The sequence below is a fragment of the Chiloscyllium punctatum genome, chromosome 2, assembly GCF_047496795.1.
Source record: "Chiloscyllium punctatum isolate Juve2018m chromosome 2, sChiPun1.3, whole genome shotgun sequence".
In the NCBI taxonomy this organism is placed as follows: domain Eukaryota; kingdom Metazoa; phylum Chordata; class Chondrichthyes; order Orectolobiformes; family Hemiscylliidae; genus Chiloscyllium; species Chiloscyllium punctatum.
The window spans coordinates 76,113,484-76,133,771 of record NC_092740.1 but is presented as its reverse complement, the minus strand read 5'-3'; the positions used below and the strand labels follow the sequence as shown (position 1 = coordinate 76,133,771).

At 41.2% G+C, this 20,288-nt stretch overlaps 1 protein-coding gene across 3 annotated transcripts in view; it reads right to left on the bottom strand.

Moving 5' to 3' along the window:
* Window positions 1-20,288, bottom strand: part of LOC140485778 (dmX-like protein 1) — a 243,685-nt gene that overhangs the window by 86,390 nt on the left and 137,007 nt on the right. For all 3 annotated transcript variants that reach the window (XM_072584300.1, XM_072584297.1, XM_072584299.1), the window contains exons 19-22: window positions 11,734-11,844; window positions 6,072-6,241; window positions 2,659-2,756; window positions 1,434-1,599 (exon numbers count right to left, since the gene is read on the bottom strand). In XM_072584300.1, the coding sequence (XP_072440401.1) occupies window positions 1,434-1,599; window positions 2,659-2,756; window positions 6,072-6,241; window positions 11,734-11,844 (545 nt within the window). The remainder of the gene's footprint in view (window positions 1-1,433; window positions 1,600-2,658; window positions 2,757-6,071; window positions 6,242-11,733; window positions 11,845-20,288) is intronic.

Here is a 20,288-nt window from a genome sequence, read left to right as displayed (position 1 = left end):
CAGTGATTTACTCATACGCAGGTATTTGTGCTGAAATGTATTACTGTAAAACAACTGAACTAATCTGTAAATTATGTCAAATAAACCTAGTCTGAAATGTCAACATTATGAAATTAGACTAAAGTATCTTTATATGGAGAATGACAATTATCCATACTTTGAAACAAAGAATCTAAAATTTTGAGAAGTAGCCCTGATTATACATTTGGTGCTTGTAGAATTTTGCTGTTAAAAATTGGCTACCATAATTGATTATGGTGCAGCAATTAAAACTGAAGAAATCCATGTGCCATTTCGGAATTGCTGAAATGTTCTGACAATGCTTTATAAATTCTCACGACGATTTGTACTTCTCTAACTGTCAACGTTATCCATTTAAATTAAGTTCTACATGTGCAGATTACTATTCACTTTACGAGGTGAAAGCATAAAAGTCAGAAGTGCTCCAAGTTTTCTACTTTGATTTGTTACTTGTGAACTCCAAAGTCATTTGTTGTGAATAATTAGAAATGAATTGGGCTAAAACATACTTTTTACTTGAATAGGCAGCCAGAGTATAGATTTAGAAGAAAAGCTGTCACTTGTACAAGCTACCAGCAACCAAGTACCTCAACAAATTATCAGCTGAAGTACAAAGGAACAAATTGAAATGAGGGAAGAACATTTTGTAGCAACAGCTCAAGTGGTATTCTATATTAAAAACATGCTGCTGGCAAGCCAAATAGATATGATTTCCAGTTTGCAGACAAGTCATGTGGTATATGAATAATACTGTCAATGTGATGCTTGTCGTATAGGTCATCTGTTCCATCAAGTAACAAATCATATCAAGCAATACTTCATTTTAGCAATTTGGGATCACTGGAGTACAGACTTCTCTGACTAAGTATGCTTACAAAGTAGACTTGCTGCTGTGGTTCTGCTCACCGAGCTGGGAATTTGTGTTGCAAACGTTTTGTCCCCTGTCTAGGTGACATCCTCAGTGCTTGGGAGCTTCCTGTGAAGCCTTCACAGGAGGCTCCCAAGCACTGAGGATGTCACCTAGACGGGGGAACGAAACGTTTGCAACACAAAGTCCCAGCTCGGCGAACAGAACCACAACAACGAGCACCCGAGCTACAAATCGTCTCACAAACTTTGAAAGTAGACTTGCCTTTAAATTGAATTCAAACAAAAAAATTGTTCACGAGGACATTCTCCATAGTAACATCTCAATCAGAGCTGCATATACTTCTCATGCAGCATAAATTCTTGTTCCTTTAAGAGGTGGTTTTCTTGGTATTCTATCCCAGTGAGGACAACACAGAAAGCTTTGTTTGCATGTCTCTTTGCTTAACAACACAAGTGAACAATTTCTGGCCCTCTAATTATTTGAGAACATAAGCATGTGAATTTGTTTCGTGAGCAATTATTTTAATTTATGTTTACTGTACCTCAACTGCATCCTTAAGGGAACCACCCAAAAGGAAGAAAGCTGCTGACTGTTCAAACCGTTGTTTACCTAACAACGCAAAGGCATTCTTCAACGCAGCCTTCCTCCACCTATCATCACTGAAATTTTTTCCAAAAAACTCAGTCATTTTTTTATCCTGGAGAGATCTGCATATTAAAACAAAATTGTTAATCTAAATTTTGTTCCTGTTGCTTATGCATTGTGCATTCAAAACACTTAAAACACAAGTTGGAGCAACGAAGTATATTGAGAAAAACAGATTATACACAAGCCAGCATACATATTAAGCATGACCTCAGATATTTCATTTTGTCAGAAAAAATAAGCACCCAGCAGAATTGGCAAAATGACATTGCGTTGGTTTATCAAATGACCCTAACATAGTTTAAATCCTTTATTTCCTAATTGTTTCCCCAATCCCACTTCATCTGCGTGTAACAGCCCCCCAACCATATCACTTTAAACTGGCTTCAGGAGGTAATGAAAAGCAAATACAGTTCATTTGTTATATTGTCTTATAGCTAATGTTCTGATTTGAATAGTTGAATATGCTTCAAGTGCTTTCTTCCCTCCTGCCAGTGATTAATAAGGCAAAGCAGACAGTGTTCCTAAATCCAAGTAGTGGTATGGGATGATTAGATTAGATTAGATTACTTACAGCGTGGAAACAGGCCCTTCGGCCCAACAAGTCCACACCGCCCCGCCGAAGCGCAACCCACACATACCCCTACATTTACCCCTTACCTAACATTACGGGCAATTTAGCATGGCCAATTCACCTGGCCTGCACATCTTTGGACTGTGGGAGGAAACCGGAGCACCTGGAGGAAACCCATGCAGACACGGGGAGAACGTGCAAACTCCACACAGTCAGTTGCCTGAGGCGGGAATTGATCCCAGGTCTCTGGCGCTGTGAGGCAGCAGTGCTAACCACTGTGCCACCATGCCGCCCAATCTTTTTGATCTAGAGTTAAATGCTCAGCCTATGCTTTTGAATAAGAAATTCTTATTTCCTAAATACGTAACTAAGCTCAACTCTTACATTCTTCTGTTACAAAAGCATCTGAAAACTCTCATGCATTTTCAAGCAAAAGCATTATTGTATTTTCCTGGAAACTTGCAATCCTAGTCACAAGGATAAAATTGATGGCTCTCAATGTGGAAAATTATCTGAATGCCATGAAAGAAACATTGGTATGTCTTACCTGAACAGACCCCATAATACAGCCTTTTTCTTCATAGCGAGATAAAATATAGCTGCTTCTAAAGGATCATTATTTCTCTGGAATGCAGCTTTAGCTACCTGTGTTTTAGGGAAAAAAGTCTTCACTTACAGTACACTTGTAAGCTTATATATAAATATACAAATGATGCATCTAACTCCTTATTACAATTCAAAGTCGTCAGCGTTTGGGAATTCTTATCTCTTTTACCATGAGAAAAACAATTGACTTTTTGATGCAAATTTTTAAACTCTTGTTCCTTTTTTGCTTGGAATTTACTATTCAATCTTGCAAAAGTTGAAAATCCCCAAAAAAGGATCAATCTAGATTTTTCCCTAAAAATCGCTGTACAAAGTCTTTTTGTCATAGACATTATTTAGTTATGAAATAGCTATACAGGAAAATCAATAATAGCAACTTGAACACCTGCATAACACAATAAAGAGAAATGTGTGGCCTTCTTGATGTTTGCCTTGCTTATACTTCAGATCATTGACGGTAACTTGACAGCTCAACCCAGTTTTTCAATAGAATTCAGCCAGGCAGCCATTTAGCAAATTAAATACTTTCTTAATAGGATCACTTCTAATTTCAGCATAGAACAAAGATACACCCTAAATATGCCGAGAGTGACTGAAGACGACAAAATAATTTTAATTTGTATATTTGTTTTACAATTTGTAAAGTTTAAGTAAAGGTGATTTAGCCCTCTTTCAATAGGAAGATGGGAGATACTGAGAAAGTACCCTTGCTTCATAATTGAAAGATGACGAAGACTAACAGTTCTAGAATGATTTTCAGAATCACCTGACATCCCAAAATGCTTCATAGCCAATGAAGTACTTTTTTCAAATCTACTCTTGGGAAATAAGGCAGGGCAGGTGACTGAGGTGTCAGTGGGATAGCACTTTGGGGCCAGCAACCATAATTCTATTAGTTTTAAAATAGGGATGGAAAAGGATAGACCATATCTAAAAGTTGAAGTTCTAAATTGGAGAAAGGCCAATTTTGACGGTATTAGGCAAGAACATTCTAAAGCTAATTGGAGGCAGATGTTCGCAGGTAAAGGGATGGCTGGAAAATGGGAAGCCTTCAGAAATGAGATAACAAGAATCCAGAGAAAGTATATCCCTGTCAGGATAAAAGGAAGGCTGGTAGGTATAGGGAATGCTGGATGACTAAAGTAATTAAGGATTTGGTTAAGAAAAAGAAGGAAGCATATGTCAGGTATAGACAGGATAGAGGGAGTGAATCTTTCGAAGAGTACAAAGGAAGTAGGAGTATACTTCAGAGGGATATCAGGAGGGCAAAAGGGGGACATGAGATAGCTTTGGCAAATAGAATTAAGGAGTATCCAAAGAGTTTTTACAAATATGTTAAGGACAAAAGGGTAACTAGGGAGAGAATAGGGCCCCTCAAAGATCAGCAAGGCGGCCTTTGTGTGGAGCCACAGAAAACGGGGGAGATACTAAATGAATATTTTGCATCACTATTTACTGTGGAAAAGGATATGAAAGATATAGACTGTAGGGAAATAGATGGTGACATCTTGCAAAATGTCGAGATTACAGAGGAGGAAGTGCTAGATGTCTTGAAATGGTTAAAGGTGGATAAATCCCCAGGTGTACCCGAGAATTCTGTGGGAAACTAGAGAAGTGATTGCTGGGCCTCTTCTGACATATTTGTATCATTGATAGTCACAGGTGAGATGCCGGAAGACTGGAGGTTGGCAAACGTGGTGCCCCTGTTTAAGAAGGGCGATAAAGACAAGCCAGGGAACTACAGACCAGTGAGCCTGACCTTGGTGGTGGGCAAGTTGTTGGAGGGAACCCTGAGGGACAGGATGTACATGTATTAGGCAAGGCAAGGACTGATTAGGGATAGTCAACATGGCTTTGTGCGAGGGAAATCATGTCTCTCAAACTTGATTGAGTTTTTTGAAGTAGTAACAAAGAAGATTGACGAGGGCAGAGCAATAGATGTGATCTATATGGACTTCAGTAAGGCGTTCGACAAGATTCCGCATGGGAGACGGATTAACAAGGTTAGATCTCATGGAATACGGGGAGAACTAGCCATTTGGATACAGAACTGGCTCAAAAGGTAGAAGACAGAGGGTGGTGGTGGAGGATTGTTTTCAGACTGGAGGCCTGTGACCAGTGGAGTGCCACAAGGATCAGTGCTGGGTCCTCTACTTTTTTGTCATTTATATAAATTATTTGGATGCGAGCATAAGAGGTACAGTTAGTAAGTTTGCAGATGACACCAAAATTGGAGATGTAGAGGACAGCGAAGAGGGTTACGTCAGATTACAACAGGATCTGGACCAGATGGGCCAATGGGCTGAGAAGTGGCAGATGGAGTTTAATTCAGATAAATGTGAGGTGCTGCATTTTGGGAAAGCAAATCTTAGCAGGACTTATACACTTAATGGTAAGGTCCTAGGGAGTGTTGCTGAACAAAGAGACCATGGAGTGCAGGTTCACAGCTCCTTGAAAGTGGAGTCGCAGGGAGATAGGATAGTGAAGGCGGCATTTGGTATGCTTTCCTTTATTGGTCAGAGTATTGAGTACAGGAGTTGGGAGGTCATGTTGTGGCTGTACAGGACATTGGTTAGGCCACTGTTAGAATATTGTGTGCAATTCTGGTCTCCTTCCTATCGGAAAGATGTTGTGAAACTTGAAAGGGTTCAGAAAAGATTTACAAGAATGTTGCCAGGGTTGGAGGATTTGAGCTACAGGGAAAGGCTGAACAGGCTGGGGCTGTTTTCCCTGGAGCGTCGGAGGCTGAGGGATGACTTTAGTAAGGCATTTGACAAGACACCCCATGGGAGACTGATTAGCAAGGTTAGATCTCATGAAATACATGGAGAACTAGCTATTTGGATACAAAACTGGCTTCAAGGTAAAAGACAGTGTGTGGTGGTGAAGGGTTGCTTTTCAGACTGGAGGCCTATGACCAGTGGAGAGCCACAGGATCAGTGTTGGGTCCATTACTTTTCATCATTTACATAAATGACTTGGATGTGAACATAGAAGGTACAGTATGTTTGCATATGACACCAAAATTGAAGGTGTCATAGACAGCAAAGAAGGTTACCTTGGATTACAACAGGATCTTGATCAGATGGGCCAATGGGCTGAGTAGTGGCAGATAAATTCAGATAAATGCGAGGTGCTGCATTTTGGGAAAGCAAATCTTAGCAGGACCTATACAAGAAGCTTTAGTACCAACTTCATATTTCTATTCTCAAATCTGTTAAGCACTCATACCCTAATATTAGATGTCTTCCAATACAGCAAAACACTGGAGCGCCTAGCTGGCATAAGACACTGCAAAAATAACAGGAAACTTCCTTTTTAAAGTTAAAATATTCAGAAAATAATTCACAATACCTTTTCTATACATCTGCGAAGAATGTTTGTGCTGCGCACCCACCAGCCTACCCCCATAGCTCTAAGTTCTGACCAGTGGGGATCTCCTCTTTGCATTGCAGGGATCATATTTAGCAGCTCCTCCTCTGCCTCTGAATGAAAGGCCCAGGCAAAATGACAAGTAGACAGACCTGTAATAAATAAAACAGTTTTCTGCAAATCATGTTCTGCATCTTACAGGGAATTGCTATGCAGTGATTACAGTCCCAAGATAGCAACCCAGTGACTCATTTACATGGTACAGCAATGAGACTTGAAACACCATCAGAGTTGTTTATCATAGAATCCCTCCAGTGTAGAAACAGGCCATTTGGCTCAACAGGTCCACACCGATTCCCCTACTCTATTACTCTACATATCACCTGACTAATGCACCTAGTCTACACATCCCTGAACACGATGGGCAATTTAGCATGGTCAATTTACCTAACTTGCATATCTTTGGATTGTGGAAGGAAACCCAAGCAGACACAGGGAGAATGTGCAAACTCCACATAGACAGTCGCCCGAAGCTGGAATCAAATCAGGCCCCTGGCGGTGTGAGGCAGTAGTGAATTTGAATATAAATTGTAAATAAATGCAGCAAGCATTAATAGGTTAACATCAGTAACAGTCAAAAAACATCAACTGATTATATCAACACGTTACAAAGTAGTTGAATAACAGTCAAACAAGGCAGAGCACTTGACTTTGACTTAAATTGTAGATTCAGATGTAATAAATGCATACTCAGACTTGACAGGTTCACAAGGTCCTCCTCAAACAATATCTGGCAACTAGGACATTGGTTAGGCCACTGTTGGAATATTGTGTGCAATTCTGGCCTCCCTCCTCTCAAAGATGGTGTGAAACTTGAAAGGGTTCAGAAAAGATTTACAAGAACGTTACCAGTGTTGGAGGATTTAAGCTGTAGGGAGAATTTGAATAAGCTGGGGCTGTTTTCCCTGGAGTGTCGGAGGCTGAGGGGTGACTTTATAGAGTTTAATAAAATCATGAGGGGCACGGATAGGATAAATAGACAAAGTCTTTTCCCTGAGGTGGGGGACTCCAGAATTAGAGGGCATAGGTTTAGGATGAGAGGGGAAAGATATAACAGAGACCGAAGGGGCAACTTTTTTGTGTAAAGGGTGGTGTGTGTATGAAATGAGCTGCCAGGGGAAGTGATGGAGGCTGGTACAACTGCAACATTTAAAAGGCATCTGGATGGGTATATGAATAGGAAGGGTTTACAAGGATACAGGCTGGGTGCTGTGGGACTAGATGGGGTTGGGATTTCTGGTTGGCATGGACGAGTTGGACCGAAGGTCTGTTTCTGTGCTGTACATCTCTATGACTCTAGTGACAAAGTTGAAGTCACCGTTATATCGACGAGTCAAACAAGTGACGATGATTGGCTCGTTCTAAGTCTGACAAGCAAACATGCTTCATTTAAATAAAGAGAATTATGAAGAAATGAGGATGGAGTCCATAGAATTGGGCTAGGTAGATAGATTAGTAGGGAAGACAATAGGCAAGCAATAATTGACATTTCAGAATAATTCATGACCCTCGTCAAAATTACATCCCAGTGAGGAGGAAAGATTCAAAAAAAGGGCGATAAACCAACCAGGGGTACCCAAGTTAAGGAGTTTAAAACTGAAAGAGAAAGCATACAAGGAAGGAAAAGTCACTGACAGTCCTGAACACTGGGATAAATTCAGAACCCAGTAAAGGCAGACTTAAATGATAATAAAGATAGAAAATAAACTGAGGACCAACTATTGAGAAATATATAAACTTGACAATAAGCTTCTTTAAATATATGAAAAAGGAGTCAAACTGAACCCAAGCCCCTTAGAAAACAAATTTGGAGTGATAGTTAAGGGGAACAAAGAAGTGGCAGGAGCTACGCAGAAGTTTTGCATCAGTCCTTTGGGTGGGAGATATTTTGAACATCCCATTAATACGATAGAATACAGGGGAGGGATTAAGGACCAGTACCATCACAAAGTGGCTATTAAACAAACTAATTGGGCTCAAGGCAGGTCGGTCTCCCGGCCTGATGGCTTGCAGCCTCGATCCTAAAAACAGCAGCTAATGAGATAGTGGATACATTTGTTCTAACTTGCCAAATATCCTTTAATTCTAGAGAAGAACTGGAGGATTAGAAAACACCCCTATTCAAAAAAGGGAGGAAACAAAAACAGGTAACTGTTTGCCAATGGGTTTCACATCTATTGCTAGTAAATTATTAGTACACATCGTTAAGGAAGTAACAGCACATTTGGAAAACCATAATCAAATCAAACAAAGTCAGCACAGCTTTAATTTGTCTGACTAATTTATTAGAATTTTATGAAGAAGCCTCAACCAGAACTAGATGTTCTGTATTTGGACTTCCAGAAGGCATTTAACAAGGGATCTCATAGAAGATTAAGTCAAAAGACAATATCACATGGTGCTGGAGGTAGTATATTGGTGTGGATAGAGAATTTGCTAAAAGGCAAGAAATAGCACATGGGGATAATGTGTTTTTTTTGGGTTGACAACTTGTAAGCACTGATTCCATCGGTATCCGTGCTGGGCTTGCAACTATTTACAACATATATTCATAACCTGGAGGGAGGAAATGAATATACTATAGCCAAATTTGCAGACGTTAAAATAAGTGGAAAGTCAGGTTGAGAGGAATGCAAACAGTTTACAAAGGAACATTGATAGGTTAAGTAAGTGGGCAAAAAAATTGGCAAACTAAGTATAATGTGGAAAATGTGAAGTTGTTCATTTTGGAAAGGAGGACAAAAGTACAGAGTATTATTTAAATGGAGAAGATTGCAGCAAGCTGCAACACAAAGCACTTGGGGGTACTTGTGCATCAAAGCTTATTCACAGGTGCAGCAGGCAATTAGAGCACTAATAGAATGTTGGCCCTTATTTCAAGGGGGTTGGAATATAAGAATAGTAAAGTCTTGCTGCAACTGGAGGAGATGCTTGTAAGACCACAGCAGGAATATGGACTTTGGTCTTCTTAAGCAAGGATATTGTTTGATTGCAGGCAGTTCAGAGAAGGTTCACTAGGATTATCCCTGGTATGGAGAGATTGTCTTACAAGCAAAGGCTAGGTAGGTTTGGAGTCAAGAGTGTGGTGCTGGAAAAGCACAGCAGGTCAGGCAGCATCAGAGGATCAGGAAAATCGATGTTGAGTCTACTCACTGGAGTTTAGAAAAATAAGAAACATATATGGGTAGCATGGTGGCACAGTGGTTAGCACTGCTGCCTCACAGCACCAGAGACCCGGGTTTAATTCCTGCCTCAGGCGACTGACTGTGTGGAGTTTGCACGTTCTCCCCGTGTCTGTGTGGGTTTCCTCCGGGTGCTCCGGTTTCCTCCCACAGTTTAGGTGAACTGGCCACGCTAAATTGCCCATAGTGTTAGGTGTAGGGGAATGGGTCTGGGTGGGTTGCGCTTCGGCGGGTCGGTGTGGACTTGTTGGGCCGAACAGCCTGTTTCCACACTAAGTAATCTAATCTAATCTATATGTAGGGTTCTTAGAAGTCGATACATTAAATGTTGAGAGGATGTTTCATCACTTGGGACAGTCTAGGACCAGAAGTCATCTCAGAATAAAGGGACACCAATTGAAAACTGAGATGAGAAGGGATTTCTTCGGAGGGTTAAGGGCCTTTGGAACTCCTTGCCACAGAGAGCTATGGGGCAGAGTCCCTGTGTATACTGAAGGTTGAAATAGATAGATTCTTAATTAATTAGGGAAATTACAAGAAGCTGCACATGAGGAATGTCAGTTCAGCGATGATCCTAATGAATGACAAAGCAAACCCAAAAGGACTGGAACTGCCTACTCCTGCTCCTACGGCTTATGGTCTTATAATGGTTGAAATTAAACAATGATCACAAATATCCCCATTGTTCACGGAGGCAGAGTTCAGCATGAGAGCACAAGAGGCAAGGCTGAAATGTTTGCAAGCATTACATGACCTAACCTATCATGGGTTTCTCTAGAAATCTCCAACATCATAACCAATTTTAATCATTAGTGTGATCTTACAAAAAGGCTAAAGCAACAGTTACAGGACTTGAAACTATATTGGCTACAATGCTAAAGACTTCTGTTTTGGAACCAGTGCCCCTCCAACCAGGTTGCTGCAGTACAGGCAGAACAATGGCTCCTCCCAACAATATGGATAATAGCATGTTGTGTCTTCAGAAGGAGAAGAAATCAAATCTATCCAAATATCACCTTAATGTGGTTCCATCAGGTCATCAAAAAAAGGATGGGAAAATGTCATTTACAGTCCTACTAACTCAGCATTCTGGGTCAGTAACTCACATAATGGCTCGCCAAAGCCTGCCTGCCAACTTCAAGTCATAATTAAAGTTCATAGTTTTAACAAATGCAGACCACTTGGATAACTAGCATTTCAGGAGGACTCAAGAAGCCGCACACCATCCAAGACAAGGCAATTCACTTGACTGAAAACTCATTCACCACCCTAAAATTCACTCCCTCACCACTAGCCTATTGAGGCTACAGTGTGCAAAATATATTTAATACAATGCACCCCTTTGTGAAGATGTATTTTGGTAGTATTTTATCATCCTTGTGATCAATATCACTTATTGGCAAAAAGGCACATTTGAACAACCTCCAAGCATCTTTCCAAGTCATAAGCACTTGTAATGTTTTCACTGATGTTGGATCAAAAATGTAGAAGCCCCTATTTTGCAACACTGTGGTGTATCTTTATGACATTGATTGAAACAAGACAATGGTCATCACCATCTCAAATGCAATTAAGATGGAGCACAAGAATGCTGAATTTGTAAGGTGCGTTCATATACCATAAATAAACTGGTCAAAAAATTTCAGACATGTCAAAAAGTACATTTAGCCATATTGAAATAAAGACAGCTTTTCTGAAATTCATTCTACATTACAAATAAAAATAAATAGGATTGTCAAATGCAGAACATTTATTGGAAGTTAAAAACAATACATATATATAGAACATAGAATGTTACAGCGCAATACAGGCCCTTCGGCACTCAATATTGCACCGAACTGCGAAATTAATCCGATTTCCATCTAACCTACACTGTTCCATTATTATCCATACGTATGTCCAATGCCTGTTTAAACGCCCTTAACGTCGGCGAGTCTATTACTGTTGCAGGCAGGTCATTCCACAACCCGACTACTCTGAGTAAAGAAACTACCCGGTAGCTGTCCTAAATCTATCACTCCTCAATTTAAAGTTATGTCCCCTCATGATTGCCTTCACCATCTGAAGAAAAAGACTCTCACTGTCCACCCTATCTAATCCTCGGATTATCTTATATGCCTCAATTAAGTCCCCTCTCAACCTCTTCGCTCCAACAAAAACTGCCTCTGTTCCCTCATCCTTTCCTCGAAGGGCCTTCCTTCCATACCAGGCAACACCCCAGTAAATCTCCCCTGAACCCTTTCCAAAGCTTACACATCCTTCCTATAATGCGGTGTCCAGAACTGTCTGCAATACTCCAGGTTCGGCCTTACCAGTATAGCATATACTAATACTGTATATAGCATTCAAAGTTATAGCTCTATTTTGATTACAGGAATTATTTTATATTTTCACAGATTTACCTTGACGAAGAAGTTGTGCTCGATAGACTGGAGGTAGTGATGTTAACAGGAATGTATGGAGCCTCATGGCTAAAAGAAATCTTAAGCCACATTCATCAAGGGTCTCTCCACCTAGTAAAAGAAAACATCCGACTTAATTTGTACATTTCATTTTCCAGAATACACCGGCTATTAAGAATTGGACTGCCGATGGAACTATTCTGTTTGTATAATCATAAGCGTCACAATCTAAACCTGCCATTCCACACTCCTGCTAACTTTGCATCTTCCTATGCTTGAAATGTTTACCCAATGTTACTTGAAAAATGCTTTTAAATCATGCATGAATCACTCCCTTGAGCAAATGCGTTCCATGTTCTGAACATTGTAGCACAAACTCCTAACTGGGCAATGACAATAACTTAACACTGCTAAACCATCATTCACTTCACGTTGGAGCAAATTTCATGACTTGGCACAGAGCATCGGACAAAAATACACATTTGGAATTGGTAGACTAAAAATCAGGCCAACGTGTTCATGGCGATCAATAAACAGATTTTAGTTAGAAAATAATGTGGGCTGTATAAAGATCATGTCCTTGCATTTTTTTTCCTGCATTTTTAATACAGACTGAAATGAGAACAGTTTTAAAAGTGGAAATTGAAGGTTTATTGCACTTTTTTGAAAACAAATAACCTGAAACTCTGATCCTGTTTAGATGCCTGATGCTGAAAGCAATAGTACAAAAAGATGTAGGGCAGATGGTGCCAAGGAGAATTTACAAATTGACAACAATTAATTGATAACTGGTCCCTCGTTCACAGACCAACTACAATGGACTTCTGATGCCAACAACTGTGAAATTAGCTTTCAAGTAGCTTAAAGCTTGGGGCTATGATCAGGATAAAGAAAATATATCAGATTGTGGGATATAGGTAAATTAATGTTACTTCTGCAATTCTGCAATTCCATCTTACAAAGTAAAATGAACTCACACCAGTGTGTAATTGTTTTAGCCAAGAGCTGAGTCAACAAGAATGGAAACAATGTGGAGGAAATATATAATTGTTTTTGTATTAGCTAAAACTGTATGTCAGAAGGTAGACATTATGGGCAAGTAGATAAGATGTTGTGAGGGGATGAAGTTAAGCTAGATACGCCTGTACAAACAGTAGGTATAAACATGTGCTTCCCACTTTTACGAAAACACAGGAACAAACCCCAATTAAAAGGGTCATAGGGATCAGAACGGCCTCGGGAAAGGCACAGATGAAGGGGGTAGATAATGATGAAGAAGGGATATGCCTAACAATGACCTATAGCAGGGTAAGGTCAAACAGCCTTGTGAGGCCAGAAATAAGCATTTTATCACAGACAAGGCCGGATAAGGCAAGAGGCAAACAGGGGTAATGGGGGCCGGTCTTAGGGAAGTGGATGATGTAAGCAGGGGAGGGAGCAGTGTAAAACAATGGACATTAAATCATATAAATATTATGTATGAATTGAACCTGGGGTGTGTATGTCCTCTGCCTTTTAGACACGGGACATCACACCCACTTGCAAGCGTAAAATAAGTGACACAATTGATTCAGATCTTGTCTCGGACTGAAATTATTGAAGTGAGTGGGCTTTGTTTCTCACAATTGGGGGCTCGTCCGGGATTTTCTTCCATCACCGGGGGGAGTGGCTGGCCTTGGACACTGGGAAGACGCGTCCCGTTCCCCATTGAGGAGCGGTCTCGTGTCCTGGTTTGGTCTGCTCCCTTGGGCGACTGGTACGAATCCCACAAGAGAGACATCTGAATCAGACAGTGATAGGAGCTCGATAGACAATACGGCACAAAGGGGCCAGGCAACTCTGTGCACAGACCAAGGTAAGAAACCTGACTTTTAAGTATTGCCTTGGTGGCCGGGATTGAGTTTTAGTAGTTAATAAGGGACTAACGAAGGAACTCAATATGGGTTGTGCCGTGGGTAAGGAAAAAGCCTCCGGGAAAACTAAAGAAGGAAAAAGCAATGGAAATGGAGGCGGGGTCCCTTACAACATACCTCCAGAAAGTTCTTTGGGGAGGATGTTGTGGAATTGGCAAAATAATACTTGTACAGGGGAAAAAGATGATTAAATATTGTTGCTTCATATGGACTAAGGAATCCATTCTTCGTCCCGCCTCTTTTGGCCAAAATTCAGGTCGGACAAAGACTGGGTTTGTAAATATCTGAATTTATTTGTCAATGAGTGAGAGAGAGAGAGAGAGAGAATGAAGAGAGCTGTACAGCTGGTCGAAAGTTTAACCCTTTGTGATTTGGTTTGAATGCACATTTGTTTGTTGGTGATTGAATGTTTGCGTTTTATTCCCTGGAGCTTGAGTTCCGGGACTGTTTTGAATCTGATTCTTATTATGGAAACTTAACATGATTTCTTTTAAGGTTAAAGCTTCTATAGAGATTATGAAAAAAAAAAGAATGATAACTCCTGTTCTTCTTACAGGTCATGACTGTCTCACTATCAGTTTCTAACTAATCTCTTTTATCTTTACATAAAAGCAATTTATGGAGGACAGTTGAAGTTTCAGTTCAACATTAGATTGTAGTAAAAACAAGATCCTATGGTTAATATCTGTGACCTTGGATTCGGCCATAGTTCATGCATTAGAAGTTTTTTTTTAAAACTTGAATAGACAAATAATTTTAAGGCAGCTCTGATTATTTCACGACCTATAGTATTGTAATTGAGCAATGATTGGTCAGGACTACTTAAGAAAACTAATTTTGGATTTAAATTAAGGGACTAAAACTGGGTGATTACAGTGGATTTCAAAATTGAGAACTGTATGCATTTTACATTTTGAATATTAAATACTGAATAAATGAATGTAAATATATAAATATATTTACAAGTTTGGAACAGGCTTTAAAGTTAGTCAAGCATGAATTGATGAATTGGTGTTTGAAGTTATGGGGAGCTAGAAATATTGCAATACTTCTTTAAAAAAAAAAGAAAAAGGGGAAGAACGTAATGACTTATCCCCTTCGGGAGGTACCAATAGGGGATAAAGAGATTGGGTTTGTAAGTGCCCCCCTCAGCAGTGGGGAGATCAGAACATTTAAAAAAGAAATGAAGGTCCTGGTTGAGGATCCGGTGGGGCTGTCTGAACAAATTGATCAATTTTTGGGGCCCAGTCTGTATACCTGGGCTGAGTTAATGTCTATTTTGAATATACTATTTACTGGGGAAGAAAGGGGACTTATATGGGGAGCAGCCATTAAAATATGGGACAGGGAACATCCGATTGGAGATGGAGATGCTGGACAGGGAGAGGTGAAGTTTCCCCTCAGAGACCCCCAGTGGGAAAATCAAAATCCGGAGCATAGAGAAGAAATGAGGGAATTGAAAGACCTGATTCTAAAAGGAATAAAAGAGGCAGTTCCTAAGTCACAGAATTTGACTAAAGCCTTTGAAGTTAGACAGGAGAAAGATGAGACTCCCTCAGCTTTCTTGCAAAGATTAAGAGACTCAATGCGGAAATATTCTGGAATGAACCCTGAGGACCCAGTGGCACAGGGTCTTTTGAAAGTACATTTTGTGACAAAGGCATGGCCAGATATACAGAGAAAGATACAGAAGATAGAAGGGTGGAGTGAAAAGCCATTAGATGAATTGTTAAGAGAGGCACAGAAAGTGTTTGCAAAGAGAGAGGATGAGAGACAGAAACAGAAGGTGAAAATGATGGTAGCTGCAGTTGATGAGGTAGTTAAAGAAAAGAGTAGAACCAATAGTGAGCAACCGGAGCGGTGGGTGGCAGCATGTAGGGCAGAGAGGACAAGGGGGAGCGTTTGATGGAGGGTTCGAGCGACAGGGGCAGAGCTGGAGGTCTCCACAGGCAGGATGCTATTATTGCGGAAAGATAGGGCACTTTAAGCGGGAGTGTCCTGCTCTGAAAAGGGAAGAGAGGGCAATTCCGCTTATGAATTTTGATGAAGTATAGGGGTGTCAGGGGTTCCTGCCCCCGGGAACCCACCAGGAACCCTTGATAAACCTGAAGGTGGGACCCTATAGGGAAGAGGTAGTCTTCCTAGTAGATACGGGGGTAGCATGGTCATCACTGAATTTTAAACCAAAGAAAGTAGGAATGTAAACACGGTCAATTACTGTTTCGGGGTTAAAAAGGGGAAGGATTTACTGTTCCAGTATTTGAACCTATGATGATAGAAGGTCCTAAGGATAGGGTCACAGGGGAACTGTTGTATATCCCTGATATAGGAAGTAACTTATTAGGGAGAGATTTAATTATCCTCTTAGGACTGGGGATTGGAATTCAGGAAAAAGAATTAGTTGTACAAAAGGCAATGTTGGCAGAGGATGTGGAGAGAGAGATAGACCCTATTGTATGGGCTAGGGAAGGGAATTGTGGAAAACTATAGATCCCTCCCCTTGAAGTAATTTTTTTTAAAAAAAAAGGAAAGGGGACTTTGTCTGTGAGTGACAATATCCCATTTCCATAGAAGGTAAACGAGGACTGCAGCCAGTAATTGAAGGATTGATTAGAGATGGACTGTTGGAGCCATGTATGTCTCCTTATAATACCCCAATACTACCAATGCGGAAATCCGATGGAACTTATCGATTGGTGCAGGATTTGAGAACATTAAATCGAATAGTACAGATCAGGCACCCAGGGTGCCAAACCCCTCTACGTTATTAAGTGAGATCCCTCATGACCACAAATGGTTTAGTGTGATAGATTTAAAGGATGCCTTTTGGGCTTGTCCCTTGGCAGAGGACGGTAGGAATTTGTTTGCCTTTGAGTGGGAAGACCCTAAGACAGGACAGAAACAGCAATACCGGTGGGCTGTGCTTCCCCAGGGGTTTACGGAATCCCCGGATTTATTTGGACAGATGTTAGAACAAATATTGGAGAAATTTAGCAGCCCCAAGGGGACTACCCTGTTGCAGGATGTAGACGACCTCTTAGTAACAGGAAAAAGAAGAGAAAAAGAGTAGTAGAAGCCACTAACAAATTATTGAATTTCCTGGGTCAGCAAGGACTGCGAGTATCTAAAAACAAACTACAATATGTGGAGCAAGAAGTGAAATACTTGGGACATTTAGTTAGTGAGGGAAAGCGAAAGATAAGCCCGGAACGGATAGAGGGAATAGTGGGAATGCCGCTGCCCAGCACTAAAAGGGAGTTACGCAAATTTTTAGGTCGAACGGGTTATTGCAGATTGTGGATTGATTCCTATGCACTGAAGACTAAGAAATTATATCTCAAACTATTAGAGGGGGAACCCAAATGTCTAAGTTGGGATGATGAGGAAAAAGAACTAGTTGAGAAACTCAAAAGAGATCTGATCCATGCCCCCGTGTTAGCCTTACCTTCTCTAGATAAACCTTTCCACCTCTTTGTTACCGTGGATAAGGGAGCGGCTTTGGGAGTATTGACCCAGAGGTGGGGAGGAATGAGACAACCAGTAGCATATCTTTCGAAGCTACTGGATCCAGTATCCCGGGGGTGGCCTGAGTGTGTGCAGGCTGTGGCTGCCACTGCACTGTTGGTGGAGGCAGGACGGTTGCCAAATGGGTGGTCAGCTCAGACTTGTGAACTCTATGCATTGGAAAGAGCCCTTAGAGCATTAGAGAATAAAGAGGGAACAGTATACACTGACTCTAAATATGCATTTGGTGTTGTGCACACTTTCGGCAAGATATGGCAGGAACGAGGGCTGATCAACAGCCGAGGGAAAGAATTAGTACATGAAGAATTGATTAAACGGGTCTTGGAGTCCCTATTACTTCCCCGAGAAATAGCAGTAGTGCATGTAAATGGTCATCAGAAAGGAAATGAACCAGAGGTTAGGGGAAATAGATTAGCTGCTGAAGTGGCTAAGGAAGCAGCCCTGAACCCACAAGAAGTGGTGATTCATTCCCTAACACCTACTGTCCCAGGTCCTCGGGAAGCTCCAATATTTACTGAAAGCGGAGAAAAAGAATTGAGAGATTTAGGGACTGTAAAAACAGCAGACGGGCATTGGAGGTTACCTGATGGAAGGAGAATGTTGAACAAAATGATGATGCGAGACATTATGGCTGTCCTACACCAAGGCAGCCATTGGGGAGTACAAGCAACGTGTGATTTGGTTCTTAGGGAATATGGATGTAAAGGAATATATACAATTGCTAAACAAATATGTGAGGGATGTATCATATGCAGAAAGGTAAATAAGAAAGTCTTGAGAAAACAGACCCCAGGAGGAAGAGACCCAGGATTGAGACCTTTCCAGAGTATACAAGTAGATTATACTGAACTACCCAGGGTAGGGAGACTAAAATATATGCTAGTCATAGTAGATCATTTATCTGGTTGGGTTGAGGCATACCCCCTAGCTACCGCCACTGCGAGTGGAGTGTCTAAAACAATATTGGAGCACATAATTCCCCTATATGGACTCGTGAACCATATTGATTCCGACCAAGGAACTGACTTTACCTCTAAAGTGTTACGGGGGGGTAATGAAAGGGTTGGGAATTTCCTGGGAGTTCCATACTCAATGGCACCCGCCATCATCAGGAAAGGTTGAGAGAATGAACCAAACACTCAAACGACAGCTCTCTAAATTGATAATAGAAACTAGACTCCCTTGGACCAAATGTTTACCTATAGCTCTCTTGCGAGTACGAACAGCCCCAAGGAAAGATTTGGGACTATCCCCCTATGAAATCTTATTTGGATTACCTTACTTGGGAACGAATGGAGAATTGCCAATTCCCGAAACTAAAGATTTGTTTTTAAAGAAGTATATACTGGGTTTGTCCTCCTCTTTGTCTTTCCTAAGGAAACAGGGTTTATTGGCACAGACTCCACCCCTTGAATTCACCGTTCATTCCATCCGGCCGGGAGATTGAATCTTAGTAAAATCATGGACAGAGACTAAATTGCAGCCGGACTGGGAAGGGCCGTACCAGGCTCTTTTGACCCCTGAAACAGCGATAAGGACAGCAGAGAAAGGCTGGACTCACTACACTCGGATCAAAGGGCCAGTGGACCCTCCCGTGGAGAAAGAAGTCTGGACAGCCGAATCAACGCAAGATCCGCTGAAACTCAGACTAAAGAGACTTTGAGTAACTAATTATACAGTGGCGACGCGAGCACGGGATTATTTCTGTAAGATTGTATATTAAGTCTTTTTGTGCTTCAGCATGATGTTTAGAATACTGGGAATGCTTAGAGTTATGATGCTAGCTCTCTTAGTATTGGCATTTCATCAAATATCATTTTCATATGTATTATTAACGGTTCCTGAATCTGATAATCCACAAGTAATAGACGCTGATGTATGCAGCTTAGTAAATTGTGGGGATGTAGATAATCAGAGACAGTACCGCAGCTCTGAGATACATCTTAAGTCCTATGGGGATAGCCTTGGGGATGGTACTTAGTATAATGGTCTCGTCACAGTACACCAGACCCCCTTCCGACTAGCTCGTGATTGTCCTGATAAAAAGTGTAACCCAATATACCTAATGATAAGGAAAACCACATGGCACGAAACAATCCTGGTTGGGGGGGGGGGGGCACCTATGAGATACAATGAAATGAAATGTTTGGGATAGAAATGAAAGCAAATGGGAAGGATTTCTTGGGCTATTGTTTTTGAATTAGCGTAGGACAGGGAAAACAGGTAGAACTACTGGGTAATAAGATACAATCTTTCACCCCTCCCGATGATCCTAAAGTAGTAAAATTTATAGAGGTAAAGGTCTTGAAACAGACCATTGAAATAGAAACTGGGTACGGGGATGCAAATGCCTGGGTTGAATGGGTAAAGTATACTGTGAAAAGTCTGAACAAGAGCAATTGCTATGCATGTGCCTCCGGTCGGCCAGTGGCCCAGGTGGTTCCCTTTCCGCTCGGGTGGAAGCGAGACAGGAAGGGCATGAAATGTATGATAGCCCTGTATCAGGATGAGACTGCGTGGAATGATAGGAATTGTACCTCCCTATCACTGATGTTCCCTCCCTTGGAGAAGAAAGATGTAAAAGTTCCCCCCCGTTTTCTGCCGCAGTTGGAAATCACACGTCGTGTGTGCATAGACGAGGTACAAGTCAGTCGAAAGATTTGGGGGAGCTGAAATTATGTACAGAGATTAAGAATGTAACCGAAATGGAGAAGGGAGGGAACTACTCAGCACTAAAGGTTCCCCGAGCGGATCTGTGGTGGTACTGTGGAGGCAAAATATTGAGACCCACGCTACCTCCAGATTGGAGAGGGATATGTGCAATTGTACAATTGGCAATTCCATTTACCCTGGCATTGAGAAGGAAAAGATAGGAGGGAAAAAGGGAAGGGGTAAGAGATTACTGTTAGACACTTCTTTCGATGACAGGATTTATCTTGATTCGGTAGGAGTCCCTAGGGGGCTACCTGATGAATTCAAGGCTCGTAACCAGATTGCAGCAGGCTTTGTGCCAGCTCTCTTTTGGTGGGTAACAATTAATAAAAATGATCATACCCTGTATACGAGGGCTCACCCAAAGACTGATTGAAACAGCCTTGATGAAACAGGTGCCCCTAA